We start from the raw sequence: 17,748 nt of genomic DNA, 5'->3' as shown, positions 1-17,748 counted from the left end.
AATAATTTTTAAGTTGGGTTTCGTTTGACAGTTTTTCATAAAACTTACCTGGAAGCTGCGGAACATGATGGACTTATCGGCACCACAGCTGATCATCTGGAAATTCAAGCCAGCGCCCACGAACTTAATCGATGTGATCGACGAGCTGTGATCGTCGAGAGTCTGCAGTAGCAAATAATTCTGTGACACATCAAACACATGAATAAGACGATCGCGACTGGCGCTAGCCAGCAATTTGCGTTCGATCTTCTCATTGGAATACTCCAGACAGAGCACCTCCGATTCGTGCGCCTCGATGATCGTGAGCAGCTTGAGATTCTGCAGACTGTAGACGCGTATGTTGCCACAACGATCGCCACTGGCCAGATGCTGCAGCTCCGGACTGATCTTAATGCAGCGCACACCGTTGCGACCATCGTAGCTCGAGTTGCCTGCCTTGTCAAAGAGCGATGAGCCCTGATCCTTGATGTACTGCAACTCGTCATCACTGTAGATAATTTTGAGCAGCTCCTTGGAGTAGATATTCTTGCGATATATCTCATTGTTGGCACAACTATCCAGTCCCCAGACACGTATCGTGTCATCCGAGGAGCAGGTGACAAAACAATCCTCGGGCAGCGTCTGCGAGGGCTCACGCTCCAGATTATATGGCACAGTCTCCACGCCCCAGATGCACGTAGAGTGGTAAAGGAATGAATGCGATTTGCCCACTCGTGAAATGTCACGCAGATCCCAAATGTACAACGAGTGATCGTTGTAGACGCAGCTCACCTTGAGGGAGAAAAAACAGTAGGTTAGTAAAGTAAGCTGTTGAAAGTTTTCCGACTTACCTTCGATCGCTGCTCGTCAAAGACCATGGCAATACAGTCGGGGAACTTAGCCTGCTGTGGCACGGACATGATGTGATTAATTTGTATGCCCTGTGCAACATCCACGCCGAGGTAATGCGTCCGTGGCAACGTTGTTACATACTCCAGTGTGGCGGCATTGAAGATGCGTATGATGGACTCGGCGCAGCCCACAAGTATGAAGCGTTCGTTGACGCAAATGCAATTGGCGTTGCTGGTGCGGCATAGCACCCACTTGTCGAGCAAACGCCTCGAGCTGAACTCGACGAGATGACCCTGCCGGGTGATGGCATACGTGCTCTCCGAGCAGATTCCCTTGCCGCAGGCAACGGCACAGAAATCGTTATCACGCAAATCGCCCAAAATGGCGCTGCGACCCATTAAGGGAATGGGATCTTTGTACTGTTGTCAGGGTAAGAGAAATTATTAGTGAAAAGTTTGCGAAAGAAATGAGGAAATTTTCACACCTTTCGTCCGCCCTCCAAGTACCAGTATTTGACATGGCGATTGCCCACGGTGACAAAGTAGCTGCCATCCTCGGCGAAGCAAACGGCTGCCACCTTGGAGCTAATCTTGTTGGAGGCCATCTTCAGATTCGCCCGCCAGTCAAACACATTCACAATCATGTCATGCTGCGAGCCAACTGACACGAGATATTTGCCCGTTGGCGAGAAGGCCTATAACAATAAGAATTCACATTGTAATTAAAGGGTAAGCTGACCAAGTATAGACAAAGCGACTTACCACGCAGGTGACTGCGTATTTGTGATCTACAAACTCGGCAACGACGCTGCCGCCGCTGCATTGCTCCAGATTGCCATTGGGCGTCTCCAATTCCCAGACTTTGATGGCAGGATTGATGCCACATTCGCCGGTGGCCACGAAGCGGCCGCAGCGCGAGAAGGCAACCGATGTGAATGCTTTGCGGGAGGTATTCACCAGATACGCCTGCGTCTGGCGTTTGGCATTGAACAGGACCACAGTGCAGCTGCAGGAGAGCAAACAGAATGTATTTAGCAAGGGTTATGCTCTTGTTTATGAAGAGCCGCTGCCTCAGGCACAGCTGGAGCTGTCTTAGGGAAAGTCTTTCCCATTTTACTTTTATTAAAATTCTCAGCAGCTGGCTGACATTACGTATACGACAAGTAATAACACGTTACGCTAGCAAGCTGCTGGCAGCAGATGTAGTTAAAAATTTAATACCTACTGCTTTAATATCTCGTATTACTTAATTCTAATGTCGCTTCTTCTGCACATTACTTACCCGGCCGGATAGGCGAGCAATCCACTGATGGGGGACACATCCAGTGCCGCATTGCTGCAGACAGTGAGGCCCAAGACTCTTTTGAGTTTAATCTATAAATAAAATCAATAAGAAGATATCGTCAAATTAGCATTACATCATTTTGTGGCATGTTTTGCGTGTTATTACTCGTAGTATTTAGTTAGGCAAGGTCGCCGCTCTAAGCTTTAAGCCGTGTTAACAATTTGCACAACACAACTCATTCGATTGTGCTGTGTAAATTATTTACGCACACAATTCGCACATTTGTCGAACGCATTTGTGTGAGTTTGAATCAGCAGAGATGTATATGTTATATACATAGTTTAATGCTTGTTCGCATTACATAATCGGTTAAACAAATTAAAGCGCAATCACAACAAAGTCAATGTGTTCAACACATTTTCCATTGGGTCAAAGAAAAATCAAAGCAAATCGCCGCGTTGCGGTGTGAAAGTGCTAAAGCAGATTGGCTAATCTGTTGGCTATTAAGTTATGTTTAACCCATTACTCTATTTATTACCAGTAATTAAAAAGTAAACACTATTTGTATGGGGCATTCTATAATGGTTCTAACAGACGCCTCTGACTTCAAGCATAATAAATACCTGAAACTTTGTTATTATTACTTCGCATTATTTATGATTCTACTTCTACTCGTGTGTTTTTTATTTATTTGCTTTGCGATTTTCTATGTTGCTATTTTTCAGTCGATTTGTTCCGCCTCACTTAAGCTTCACCTTGATCTTAGTCGGGGCGTTCTGTGAACTATGAAAAGGCGAGACGAAACCATGCTTGAATAATAGAATACTCTACGGAGCGATACATTCCAATAAGAACACAAGCATTGAACTGCTTACTTTATTGCACTGCTTACATGTGTTTACACGCAAAGCAAGTAGAGCATATGCAGAGCCTTAAACTGCTTTCCTCGTTACTTTCTCAGTCGCAAACGCTGACGGAGTTCGTTAAATGAATACTATTTTTTTGCGTAATTAAAACAAGCAATAACATTTTGTTGTATGTATTTGGCTTAGAGGAAGTGCGAGTCAAGTGGCTTATGACAGCTGCGACGCAATTGCACTTGTCTGGCGGGCAGTCCATACTCGTTTAATGACAAGCTAGCTGCTCTCTCATTAACAATCGCAGTCTTAGTCTCGGTGTCGGTTTCGTTGACGCGTGGGCGAGCCAGCAGCACTCAAGGCACACTCGGATCCGCAAGCAATAAAAAAATAAATGTATTAAATAGTTCAATAATCTGCTGCTGGCATGCAAAGAGCATCCAAAAAACACTCCTGCTACTTTAAAGCCCGCATCAGATGCTTTTGCGTCGCAAGTTGATCTGAGCTGAGCTGAGATCATCTGGTCTGGTCAACGAGTCAGCGTTGATTTTCGGTTTGTTTACTAGACGCCAATTTACTCTAGAGTCGACGCGCATTACTCGCGAATACGTATACGTATTCGTATTTAATTTGCTTGTTTCACTTGGAAGCCGCGTTGCCACCAACGCAGAGCCAACGAAATATTTCTCATTCCAAAAGGTCGTTGTTAAACCGGTTCACATACATATTTCATATATCTATCATAGCATATACATATTTAAGTGGTTATCTAGATATAGATTTGCATTCGTAACGAGTATAATATGCCGTGAAATTGTAAACACTCGATAGTGTGCCTAACAAAATTGCCATGCGAAAACCGTAAAAATATCACCGTACACTATTTGGCAGTAGTGATAAAAAGATAACACGCAGTATCGACTCAACGATACTCTTCAGTTTGGTTTGCAACTACATTTTATTTCTATGTATGTTATTAATGTTTTTGGTTATTATATGCTGCGAATTTCTTAATAAATTTAAACGACTTTTGATAAGAGTATTGAGTGTAACAAGTGACTAATTGAGATCGCTTTGCGCCGAAGGCATCGACAGCAATTTAAGCATTGCAAGGGGATTACGCGATATTTACACGATTGAAATCTTTGTAAATTGTTTACACGTTTTTTCCTTGTAACAATAAATTATTTATTTATGTTTTTGCTTTCAAATACACAACAAAAGGAATTGAAGGAATCTGAATTGCGCTTACTTTAGTATTGAATATATTCTTGTTGTTTGCTAAACGGAAGTCAATTCGCGTCATTCATTCATAAAAAGCTAGTTTATGGTAGCCAAAATACCTTTGTTACATATTTGGTTAAGCAGCGAAATTTATTTTGTGCGCATTGTCAACCGAAAAAGGCAAAGTTGAGTCGGACTTTGATTGATAGCTGAGATACAATAAAAAGCGAAGCACAGCAAACGCGAAGCGATGCGCAGGCAGCTGGCTAATTCGCTAATTAATAATAGTTTAATGCTGTTGTGACACATGGCACATGACACAGTGCCACAATTTGCACATGGCCCACTGAGCGTATGCGCAATGCGATCTAAGGAACAACTGGGCGTATGTTAAGCTGAAAAGCTTGCGCCTGACAAGTTCAATGAACGCATTTAAAACTTGGTCAGCTAACCGCATGTGTAATTGCCAAATTCTCAGTTACTTCTCTTCACTGTCGCTTCAAACTAGACTCGTGGGTTGGCGGTACATTTCTGAGCTGCCCACGCTGCAGCAACAAGCAGGCACATCCGAAGCTATGTTTTTGCAATGACGGGCAAGCTTAAATATTTGCACGACAGGTGTCAACCAGTCAGACAGTCAGAATCAGAGAGACACAAGTGAGGCAAATAAAATGCTTAAAACAAAGCCAAAATAACAAAACAAAACAAGCTAACGGCCACGAGGTCGTTCAGCAGATTTATTTATTCAAATTCACAACTCTTCTTCTTGTTGTTCTTTTTGGTCGGAGTATTACGTTCCAGTTAATAACAAACTTTTGCGGAAGCTTGCCAAGTGAGAAATAAGAGTGCGTTGTAAAACATCTCTGCTCACAGTGGAAAGATGAGTTGGATAAACTAATTTAATATTCACATTCTTGATGATGACCAAAAGTGCTGCTGTAATGCGTTGGCTTTTTGGCTAATCTCTGGACACCACTTTGCATATATCTCGGGGCTATAGAAGTGTCATTTATTATGCTCCAACAGCAAAGTCAGCGCCTAAATCATAAATTCTAATCAATTTCAACTAATGTCTTTGCGTGTCGTCTACAAAGCAGCGTTAATTAGTTAGACAAAGCTAAGAAAAACAATAAAGAACTATCTAAGCATGACTGAGAGTTGCTCTGTCTTAGAATTTTAATATTTCTCTTAGTTTTTCACATTCTCTTACGTTTTCTCTGAGATAGACAGATATTTTTGCAATATTAAAACTGTGATATATTGTACTCTATAACGCGTTAGGCAAAAACATCTCTAACAGACTCTGATATAACTCTTAATTGATTCTGCCTTCGTTGAATTATTCAGATGCTTAAAATTAGTTAGTTAACTGCTAAATTAAAAACAATATCTGCTATGGATTTATGTGCTATAAATACAGTTTATTAGCAGTTTGCATAAGAAAGCCGCTTCTCATCAACAATCAATTATATATGCTCGTTTAATTCGTTGGGGGTCGCTCGATATTGTACTTTGAAATGTTTGAGCAACATTGAAGTGCGAGTACGGAGATTCGTATTCGAATTTTGTATTCGCTTTTAGAAGCTGAACTCTGCAACGAATGTCTACTGTTTATTGCCGTATTTATCGCCATGTTTTGTGAATTTCTGATTTGCTTTCATCGGCTTTTTTGTTCTGTTGTCTATTGCAAATAAGCCGCTGGGGTAGCCAGCAAAAACAAACTCGTAAAGTCACAAACATACTCATACTCATACTCATACTCATTCAGACACTCTCATACGGTACATATATATTCAAGTCTAGCTCAGTTTCTCGACGTGAGCAAAATGCTTATGCTCGACGTTTGTTTTTGGCATATAGATTGTTCAATTGTTTTTCGTTGTTGAGAGTGTGTATGCAGAGAGTGTTGCCATTAAATATTTAAGCCATCCATCCACACACTGCAATGTTTCCTTGGCATTCTGCGAGTCTCTCCACATTCCTTGCTGCCTTTAGAAGCACTCAACTCAACTCGACAGCAGCTGCTGTTGCAGTTAGCTGAGCTGAGCTGCTATGTTATACCGGCATCGTCTCAAAGGCTAATTGCCTATAATTACTTGCGGCGACTCAAATGGCAACAATATTTAGATGAATAAGCTTAGCAATCTCGTCGCAACTTTGCTGGCCGAGAAAAAAAACCACAGAAACTCATTACAAAATGGGGAGACAAAAGTTTTTCGGCCACATGAATCATTTGGGGCTCTGTGGTCGATCGGGAGAGTGGGCCGCAAATATTGGAAACAAGAGAAAACTAGTCTCATATCTATATAGATATGTGTGAGAATGCATACGTATGTGTGTAACATATCTCTATATTTTTATACATATTTATGAGTTCTATATACATTTCGGACAATTAAACTGTCACCATTACCTCATAGGCAGCTACATCCTCTTTGCCGTAGATGGCAACTGGCGATGAATTTCGTGGCGCAAACATTGTCGTTGCTCTTATCTGCACAATTCATGCCAGCTACAATTGATTTGTTATACTTTAATCTCTTACTTAATTACAATTATATATGTATATATGTTTTTCTTTTACTTTGTGGTATGGCACTGAAACACGCCCACAAATTCACAATAATATATACGTTCGTATATTTATAAATTCGTTTGTTTCTTTATTGGGGGCGTCGCTTTTCGCTTTTTCGCTTTTTGTACAATTAATAATACACATGGAATAATACTTTTTCGGTAAATTTGCACTGTGATTTTAAACTGTGATTCGTTTTGGTTGTATTTTGTTGTTGTTGTGGTTGTTGTTGCACAAACGATGACTAGTCTTTATAAACTCGTACTACAATATGTTTCTTGTGACTCTTTCAAGGTCGTTTTTACAATTCGATAAATATATTCCCAAACGGCTTTTCCTATTCAATTCGATATTTCATCTAATTTCTTTCTTTATATTCGTTACGCGTTTTTCGCGCACAGCACAAACATGAAAATAATCAAAAATAATAATAAATTCTGTTGTTTAATATTGCTGTGTTCTTTTTTTTGTATTTATATTTGTATTTGTCGACTTGGTCGTTAGCAGCCGTCGTCGCCGTTGCGTATCTGACGGATACGTTTCGTTTTTAGCGCGGCTCAAATGAAACTGTCGAGAAACAGTTTCTACAGGCCAAGCAAACAATCGACGAGCCAACAAAGCGTCAACAAAGAGAGTCGACCGGCCACCTTCTCACATTCTCACAGTCACAATCTCAGTCTACGCGGCGATTGAGTTTTCGAGTCTAAGTTCGAGAGACTTGACTTGCATTTGAAAGCTCTTTGCGTACGAGTATCTCGTTAATGCTCAGCACGCTTTCAATCTCAGTCTCCGACTCCGACTCAGACTCGGAGTCTCAATCTCCGTGTGTCTCAGTCTCAATCTCAGCAAGAGACTCGCTCATTAATTTGCATATTTTAAAAACACGTTTGCGGCGGGCGTGGATTGGAGTCAAAAGCGAAAAGACACACACACACACACACATGTAAAACTTGGCCCGATCGCTTGACCGAAGCGTTGTTGTTAGTTACTTTCGTTGTTGTAGCTATTGTTGTATCTATCGCCTCACGTTTAGCATTCTAACACGCGATTTCATTTTGCGATTGACAAATGACAATTGCGCCAGCAGCAGCAGCAGCAAAAGAGAACCCCAAAGCAGAGTAAAGCTCAAGCCACAATCAAAACTTCAAATGCCCGGGCATTGCATAAATCAATGCAACAAAAAGCGGGCGAGTTTCGAGACGAGAATCGATTAATCAATTGCTGGGGCACCCACTCGTTACATATTATACCCTGTACTCATGTGGAATGTGTGAATGTGGCATGAATGGTGTAACTTTAAGATAGAGTAACCGCAAGTGGATTTGCCTCAGCTTTTGTTATTATTTTTATAGCATATCAATCAGTCGATTTTCCTCTGCAAATGCAATCATTTCGGTTATTAATGATCAGACAGTTCAAAAGTGTTGAAGGCTTTATTATAGCTGTCTCAGTATCTGCATCTACTTACATAAGTATCTAATAGCTATTTCATTGACTTTACATCACTCTAAAGAGTATCTTCCAGTCGCGTTGCCTCGCCTACTGCATTCCTATTAATAATTAATACTCTGCATATATGAATAGTCAAGCTGAAAGTGTTTAAGGCCTCATTATAGCTGCCTAAGTATCAATGTGTCTGAATCTGTATCTGTTTTTCTAGCTATGTGTGTCTCTTTCTGTCTGCTGTCTGCACTGCCCACAAAATGCAATAAATTGCGAGCAAAACCAAACCAAAGCGAAGCAAAGCAATTCAATATTGAATTGTAGGCGTACACGTTGCCTCCAAAACTTGTAAACAACCACAAAATTAGGCAAATCAACAACAACTGCTGTGACAAGAATAACTATCGCAGCCAACAACAACCAACAACCAACAACCGAGTCGAGCCAAGCAAGTGGAACAGACCCAACAGAACTATTGCCAAACCATGCCATAATAATAACAATAGCAGACAATGCTAATGGTATTGGTCAGATACTCGTATGAAAGATATCTCTAGACGGGATTAGCCACGGAGGCAAAATGCGCAAATAAAGCCATAGAACTTAACAATAGATTTATGTGCAAAATATGCAAAAGAGTTGAAATATTGAATACGAATAAGTCTTTCGTGTGTGTTGAGAAAAAAGTTGCATGCATTGGATTTTAAACTAAATATGTATCTCTTAAAGAGCATTGCTCTGATTTAAAATAAACATACGTTTTAAATAATAATTGGTTAATTTCATACTTATTATATAAACATGTGAGAGCTTAAGCTTCGTTTTGCATATGCAGCAATTAATAGCAATTATGAAATTGCACTATAATCAAAGCTTTAATTTATGAAGCAAAGAAGCAGCTTAAATTTTGATTTGCGTACGCAGTATTCCAAAACCTTCGTCAGCTTTAGGTACACAAGAAATATTCGTGATTTAAGAGGAAATTTATGCCTCCCTCAAGGTTGCCATAGATTGAACTCTTTCTCCACAATTTATGCTCACTCATGTTTGTACTTGTTGACAAAGGCAGAGGAAACGATAATCAATTTGCATAACACACACAAATCAAGTGAAATAATCAGCAACAGCAGCAGCGACTGATTGACAAACAAAATGCATTGTTAACATTCCCATTTCCCTTGCAATAAAGAGAAAGACAACAACTGCAACTTGAGCAACAACAAGAGCTTTGACGATGACGACAACGCCACGCACTTGAATGCCGCATGTTGCCAGAGTATAGATCAGAGTCAGAGAGAAGACAGCGGCGACAGCGACCGAGACCGAGACCCGGCTACAGATACAGATACAGATACACAGGCCCAATGGTGCAGTCTATTTTGTATGCGAGTGTGTTTGTGTATCTTGTAGTGTAGTTTATGGGGGAAAGTTACCAGCAACGGCTCTGACAGATGCTAGGCAGATAGATAGATAGATACGACTTGAACTGCATGCGGCAGATAGATACTCGTATACGTATTCGTATTCGTATTCAAATGAATACAGACTGTTCAGATGTTGTTTTTGTCGCTGGTAGCAAACACAAAAAAAAGCTGTGGCACTTGGCCGCCTTTTCCTTTGATTTGCAGCGCCGTGAAAAGTGCCCCAGCCATAAGTAAGTAAGTATTTACGTGGATCGTGGATTACGGATCGTAGATGGCGGATTGTTTGCTGTGCGGCAATTAAATGGCATTTGCTTCATTGTCATTTGACATAATTGTACAATGTTCAAATGGTTTATGACGCATTTGTCATTGCTGTAATGCAATTGCCATTGCAATCAAATTGGCTTTCTTAAAGGTTTGCTTGGCTTGTCAATAACTGCTGGCAACTGCTGACTGCACTCTAGTGTGGGCATTTTTAATAATTATTATGATTTATTATCGACTTCTGCTTTGCTCTCGAAGGCAGACTGATAGATAGATACATGTAAAGCTTGATTCCAAGATTGACTTGACAATCGTACAAATGGCTAAAGAAGGGAATTGTTAAGTTGACCCGCTCAATAAGTTGAAGACTTGTTTTGAAACTGAATATTGATTTGTTTGACATTAGACAATTGACATTAAAACAATTAATAACACATCATACAGCTACATATCCGAATGTTATAAAGGACTTCAACACAATACTTATAGTATTGTTTGTATCTGCTCCATCAAATCGTAGCATCTATAACTATTCATTAAAGTTTGTTTATAGCTTTAGGCGCGGCTTTCAAAATCACAATGCCAAACCCAAACGTGAGCAGTTTAATCGAAAAGTTGATCCGTTACTTTTGATTAAACGTGCAACGGTGATTCCCGATTTGAGTCAAATGTCAATCAATAGTATCTGGCCATGATTTGACTGTCAGACAAGAAAGAGAGACAAACGTAGACACATTTGTCAAACTGTCAACATGAACAGGGCGAGGAGAGAGCAATGAAGTAAGCTTTCGATTAATATAAGTCACACTGAGTAGGGCATATTAATGTTAAAGGCTTAGATTAAACTAATATGAGTATCGCAAACATATTTCACTTAATTAAATTGCAAAAAATAGACTCATATGAGAATTCTTTATGTAATCTGTTGCATGTTGCCAAGTATTCTAGCTTCTGCTCTTTCAACTTGGCTGAGTGTCAAAGTGTTTCAGAAACATTAAATACACTCGCAAATCTGTTTGACTTTGCAGCGACAGCATTGTTGTCAAATGTCTCTGTTTCCATCTTTCCCTCTCTATAGCTTTGCAACCATTTAAGCTTCTCTGCACTTCTCAGCTCAACTTTTCTAACTGCACTTGAGCTTTAGTAGAAAGTTGAAATGAAAGTCTATTCCATATCTGTGGGTTAAGCTAAAAGGATTCGCTCGTTTTGTGTGTAATCGCAGCTTTAAGTTTGTGAGTATAAAGTGATTGCTATTTTGTGAGAATATATAAACAAGCTGACTAAATTAAAGATTACAATTTAATTGTGCTCAGAAATGAATACAAATAGTAAATAGAAACGTGTTTAAATGAGCTGAAAATTGATATTTTATTTTATTTCGAAAGCATCTAAATCAATCGCGTCTATGATTATCATTTCAATGCTCAAAATAGAGACAATGCATACTATTATATCATCGATTGAACCCATATCAGCTTACACAATTAACGCGATCATCGTTCAACTAAGAGCTTCAATGTCTTCGATGAGATATTGATTATATAATAACAATATTCGTGTGGTCTCAATCTGCCATGGTTATTGGAATATTGAAAATTTAATTAAATTGGGGCCGTTGCGTATTTCATAAACATTTTCTTTATGTACTGATAAATGCTGCAGAGGAGTTAAGTTTATGACAACGGTTAAAAGTCCAGACGTTGTGGCAACCACCACTCGAATGCGTTTCAAACCAAAACCGAAACTGAAGCCGACATCTAAGCCACAAAACCGAGCGAGGGGCGCCCACATGCAAGCTTAACAAAATGTTCAGACAAAGAGACAGAAATTCGAGTGAAAAATGCGCATAAATTTGTCTACGAAAAAAAATATATATCGAAAATCCAAAAGCCGAAACCGAAACGTGCTGTTGTTGCATGCAACACAGGCAACAGGCAGACTGCGGCTGGCAACGCACTCGAAGTCAAGAAAATTGCTACAATTTGACGGACAACAACAAATTCAAAGTACTCTTACACCCAAACCCAAAAACACACACACCGAGTGTTGTGCCTAATAACAGGTGTCAGTTGTCAGTTTGCCAGCCCCAAAGCTGCCCACTGTGCGCACTGCACGCTGCATTCATTAATGCTCACTAATAATAGACAGCCAAAAGCTAAAAGGGTATCTCAATTCATGTATCTCAAATATACATCATCTAAGAGAGCAGCGTATCTGTTAGTCTAGCATTCGATTAAACATTTATTTTTGATCGTTTTTTGCTTAATTTGGAGTGGTGATAAATTTGAAGCACTTAGTTATTATGACTTAAAGGCATTAGTATGATTAGAAGTCGCTGTCTGGATGTGCTTCCGGCATGTTTATTACATTTGCTGCTCATGTAATCACAATAATGGGAGAACACACATACTATATAGTCAGTTGGTTGGTCTGCCCACAGCTCTGCTGATTTTAATTATAATTTTGCATTGTCTGCCAAATCGAATCAATGTAAAGCGACGACTTTGGCACACATTTGTTACTGTTGTTACTGCCCAGACCATTTCCGAACTAAATCACACAAGATGTTCCATAAAAAGCTGTCAACCGCTTTAATTTATAAGCGTAACTGACCGACCGACTGACCAGTTGTGCTATTCATGTCTTACCACACTTTAATTAAGCCATTTTTCTTACTTGTTTTTTTTTTAGTTAAAAGATACTTTTGTATCTCATGGCCAACAGCACATTAATCTCATTAAATTCACACCCAGTTGATCAATTCAAGTGTCGTTTCGTTGAAGCCCCCACAGGCAGCTGTTTGAATATTTAATATTTTAATTATATCCTGTGCCAAAAATAACAACTATAATGAGAGAACTTCGGTTGAGAACGTGCTTAGCTCACACATTTTGTTTGTCACGCAATATTTTCAACTGTGATTATTATGCAATTTTAGATACAACTCAAGGGTAAATGCTAAATGGTAAATATGAGAGTATTCAAGGCTGTCTTCAATTTGCAGGATGGCAATTGATTGCTCATTTGGGTCAAGCTTGGGCAGCTCAAGTTGCACTTGACATCAGGAACAACAAAGTGCAACAATGAAGGCATTGCGAGTGGGAGGACCGTAAACAACAAATTGTTGTTGCACGTAATGCTCTTTTTACAGCTTGTTAAGCAATAATTTAGCTCGCAAACGGCACACTAAAAAAAATCCCAGCCAATTGGCAATGATCTCAACTGGAAATCAAGAAAAGATTGACAAAACGCAAAAAAGGCAAAAACAATTTAAAAATGTTTACCGAGAAGCCATTGATTGCTATTAATAATTAAAATGTATTACGTAAAAAGGGCTTAGCAGTCAGTTATGAGATTCAAATAAAGGTTTTTACTACAATCTCTAAGAAAACCAAATGTAGTTTCAGCACATGATTTTCACACTTTCAAGACAACAAAGCCAGAACCCTTTAACTATGTAAAGATTGATATGTGCCAAGTAAACAGATAGATTCTAAAATGTAAACAGGTTTTCCCTTTTTTAGTATAACAATTCATTCAAGGCATTTGCAACTATGTAAGAACTTGAACAAAAAAAAATTGCAAAATGTCATTAGCGTAGGGGAATATTACTTCCGACCAACTGTTTTGGACAAAACACAATAATAACAAATCGAAATAAATATATTTGTGTTAAGAGTGCTAAACTGAAAGCTTTATGGCTCATAAAGATATTTGGTAAACTGCAAAAAGCGACAAAATCGAAAAGAGTAATCAGAATCAGAAATTGAACAAGAAGCAATAATAAAACTGACATCATCTGCTGCCTGGGTCGAGCGTCGTCGAAGCTGACATCACAAGCTCTTGAGAATCGTATCGAATTGATTCCAAGTTGACTCGAAGTTAATTTTAAAGCTCATTCATCGCGTAACTCATTAGAAATGCATTTGCTGAATTCCCAGCGCTAGAAACCTGAAACCTTCCCTTCGCTTCCAATTGATATTCGTGATTTTTGTCGTGCAACTAATTAATAAATCAAGCAACAAAAATACAACACGAATCAGACAACGAAAACAAGCAAATAAATTGTCAGCATGTCGACCAAAGTGGCAAAAAACAAATTTAAACAATTGTCCACACAATAGACACAGAAAACATTAACAATAACATTAACAAACTCTCAACAGTAGAAGCGTGTGGGCGGACAGTTTACTATGGACAAAGACAAAGACAAGCTGCAACTTTCGAGCGGCAAAATTGAAACTGCGGACATTTCCGTGGAAGCTGAAGCTGAAGAAAGTCATTGGGAAATTGGCTCGTTGAAAACTCTCAGCTGTGGGCGTGGGCGGGGAAGCGTTGTGGGCGTTGACGGCTAATGGCTTGATAAACAGTCCATAATCATGGACATTGCCGCATTTAGTATGCAAATTAGTGAAATCTTATCGCTACTTAAACTCTGCTTCAGTTTTTTTCTTTTTACTACACAAACTGCAATTTCCTTTCTTTAAACTACTTTTCATAAATATGCCATTTGCAGTTTGCCCCCAAAACTTTTCCCTTTCGATTTCATGATCAATTTCGTTGGATTTATTCATAATTATTTATGTGATTAACTGTGCATGCAGTGTTGGGAAGGAAATAGATAATTGGTAATCAAATATCTCAAGGAATTACGGCAGACAACCTGTTTTCGGTGCTCCCAACATCACATAAATCAACTGGAATCAAATGTATATTGTTTTCAAAGATAATTAAGTTTGTTTGTCATCATTTTTTAACGTATGATCAGCGAGTGCGAGAGAGCCTGGAGCGTCGTTTTGGAGTGTATTCGGTAGCCACATTCATAAGTAGATACAATATCTGACGACGAAACGAGACGGAATACTTCGAGGAGTGCCCCTACATCAATCAAGTGGTAATCATGTAGGTTGGGGGATACGTAAACAAAATTCGACTAAACAGACAAATACAAAACCAAAAATACAAATAAATAACAACAACGACAAATATCCAAAAAACTTGAATGTGTCAAAAGCGAAGCAAAGTCATGTTGGAATTGCACAAATAGCCATAGATACTAAGTACACGCTTTGCTAGCAAACTCTACAAGTAAAGTTGGTTTTTTTTAAGAAGATATTTATCTTGGTGTGTTTTTTGTTTTTGGTATAAGCATAAAAGGCTGGGGCATGCATAAATCTGAGTAAATTTGACAGCTATTTTTTTGGCACTTGCCAAATTCTGGCAACGGCAACAGATCAAAGGCAACTTGAAATATGTAAAAAATGAATACAAACCCAAAAAAAACTAACAAAACTAATATGCTATTGGGGAGTAGACAAAAATGAAATTGTGCGTGTCGAAACTGACGGTGTAAAGAGTCAACGGGTCAAAATACATTTGAATGTGTGAAAAGCAGTCAACGAATTTTTAGTTTTACTATATTTTTCCATTTCAATTAAAAGCGTTAAAACCGAAAAGCTGTAAGGAAACGCGACCTGTTTCGACCTGTTGAGCATGGCTATATTTAATCGGTTTATGTGGCATCGGAAACTCCCCATTCGATGTGGCAGAGTTAACAAATTTTTCAGTTTAAACGAGCGACATGAATGTTGTAAACTTAAGTTTTATTGTGGCGTGGCTAATGGCCCCAATGGCAACCAAAACAGGGCCTACAACGAAAACCATCAGCTGCATCAACAGCAGCAGGAAAACAGTCAAGAGTCGAGTTGAGTTGAGTTGAGTGAAGAGACGTGCAAATGCTGCCGCCACAAATTCAATTCATTAACGACCCTCTCTCTTTCCTAACTTTCTGGTATTGCATAAACGACAAATCGAGTAAAAGCCGCAGCAAGATGTTAAATTGTTTTCAGAGCCTCAGTCGAGCAAGTGAAAAGCGAGACTGGGTTAAAGCTGCACTCTAGTGCACTGGAATGTCAAAGTTGAGTTGGGATTTCTGGTTGCGGCATAATTATAGTATGTACATATAACTAAACTTTGATGCGAACTTCGACTCGGACTCGGACTAAGTGTAAGGATGATTGATGCCGTTAAGTACAGGTTGAGAGCGTAGTTTGATTGCTTTTAAGCGCAGCTTGGGAAGCAAACGTGATGCCGCAACAGCTGTTAAACTTAAATATAGTTTACAAACTATGTACTACATCAGCACATAGAATCAACAAAAAAAACAAAAACCTAATTAAATAAATAATTTAAACCCAATTTGGAAGTTTGGCTTGTGGCCAAACCTCCAGTTGAACACGTTCGCCATAAAAACACATGGCATCTGTATAATTATACAGTTAATATCTGCTGTGTACATGTTCGTCTATATAATTATATATCTATTAAGAATTGCGACTGGCAATCACACAATATTCGCAGGGGCTACACTTAAACACTGGTCACGTTTATCCGGTGCTCAATGTCAAAATTGATGGAAATTGGCAATATGCAAATCTATCAATCGAAGAGCGAATAGTGAATAAAGTGAATAAGGTGTAGCGGGTGTTGTCTGCAGCTATATAAAGAGAGTGACTAAATTAAAAAAAAGAAAACTAAATAAACAGAGATAACTATACCAATTGAACAAAAAAGTCAGTGAAGAGTGATAAAGGAAACATTTCTTCAACTAATTTCCATTTAAAAAATTGAAGAACGCAAATTGTTGACTCCAATAAAATGTGTTACCTCATAGCCATTTTCTATGCTCCAAGTTCAAGTAGAACTTGCTTCTGTTTCGCCTGTTTTGTTTTGGAAGTTACGTTACGCTTTGCTTGGCCTGATCTCCATAGCGCGGGGTCTCGAGCAGACCATTATCACCCGTGTCCATTTCTTTTTGTTTTATTTCATTTAAATATCATTTTTGTTGTTGTTGTGTTTTTGTTTTTTGGCGCAGCAGTTCATTGACTTGTTTGCTGTCTTTCCGCCCAGCTGGTTATAATTTGGAGTGAGCCTTCTGCACACCATTCTCTCTCTATCTCTCTTTCTGCCTCTCTTTATTTCTGTCATTTGTTACTCTAACTGTTTTGCATTGTTTTATGGTCAGCATTACGCTTTTCGTGCCTATTTGTACATGGGAAACGACGCCATGAACACCTCAACTCCAATACTAACAACAAGAGCAACGTGCAACAGTTTATATTTAATGCGAGGGGTGGAGACGGGGGGCGTTCAGGTTGGCGGGTTTGTTGGCTGGGTCACCCTCTGGGTTAGAAGTTGCACTGAGCAACGTTTACCGTTGCTTATTTAATGTCACACGTTTCTTTTGTTGACTCCAGTCGTACACATATGTGCTACAAGACTTGTGTCTGTTGCAAGTGCGAGAATGTGTGGCAATTTATGTGCTCCACATAATGTGATTGTAATTAGTTTTTCCATGTTTTGTGTCTTTATTTTTTTTTGGGGCGATTTGTCAGTCAAGTTCTTTGGGCGTCACGTCTCTTTGGCCATGTTTGTTGGTGTCCCATTATATGTCATGAAAATGCTCCAAAGGGTGTGATAAAAGGCGATAAACATGTTTTTGTGCAGAGAGTGAAATAAACTCAGAATGAATGTGGAAAGAATTGCTAGTGACTTAAATAAATGTGTATTATATTTGACATCAATAAACTTTCAAATACAAGTAGCTTATATTCAAGTTTAAGGGAGGATGTAAAGATGTATTATTAAGGTATCTAAATGATTGCATAATAATCATAAATGTGCAAAGGAAGACTGCAAATTTTCTTATACATAAATATTTTCTTTTTTATGCATGCTATTCAAACTGTCTCTCGTAATAGATTCGTATGTAAATCACAAGTAGTTTTTACTACTCTACTTTCAATCAATTTAGATTTACATCTTTAAGGATGTAAGTTGCAATTAG

The 17,748-nt window shown here is 38.9% G+C and overlaps 2 protein-coding genes across 15 annotated transcripts in view; one reads left to right on the top strand and one right to left on the bottom strand.

Moving 5' to 3' along the window:
* LOC117565759 (mitogen-activated protein kinase-binding protein 1) overlaps positions 1-17,748 on the bottom strand; it is a 36,009-nt gene that overhangs the window by 8,893 nt on the left and 9,368 nt on the right. For 11 of the 14 annotated variants that reach the window (XM_052002750.1, XM_052002752.1, XM_034245025.2 and 8 more), the window contains 5 exons: positions 2,113-2,204; positions 1,593-1,836; positions 1,316-1,525; positions 831-1,250; positions 49-771 (listed from right to left, as the gene is read on the bottom strand). In XM_052002750.1, coding sequence (XP_051858710.1) covers positions 49-771; positions 831-1,250; positions 1,316-1,525; positions 1,593-1,836; positions 2,113-2,204 — 1,689 coding nt within the window. Of the gene's footprint in view, positions 1-48; positions 772-830; positions 1,251-1,315; positions 1,526-1,592; positions 1,837-2,112; positions 2,205-6,609; positions 7,182-17,748 lie in introns of those variants that run through there. The other 3 variants (XM_052002751.1, XM_034245021.2, XM_034245026.2) reach the window with 3 other exon arrangements.
* LOC117564678 (neuropeptide-like 4) overlaps positions 1-17,748 on the top strand; it is a 99,146-nt gene that overhangs the window by 79,838 nt on the left and 1,560 nt on the right. The window lies entirely within an intron of this gene.

The sequence above is a fragment of the Drosophila albomicans genome, chromosome 2L, assembly GCF_009650485.2.
Source record: "Drosophila albomicans strain 15112-1751.03 chromosome 2L, ASM965048v2, whole genome shotgun sequence".
Lineage (NCBI taxonomy): Eukaryota > Metazoa > Arthropoda > Insecta > Diptera > Drosophilidae > Drosophila > Drosophila albomicans.
This window is presented reverse-complemented; position numbering and strand designations above follow the sequence as displayed.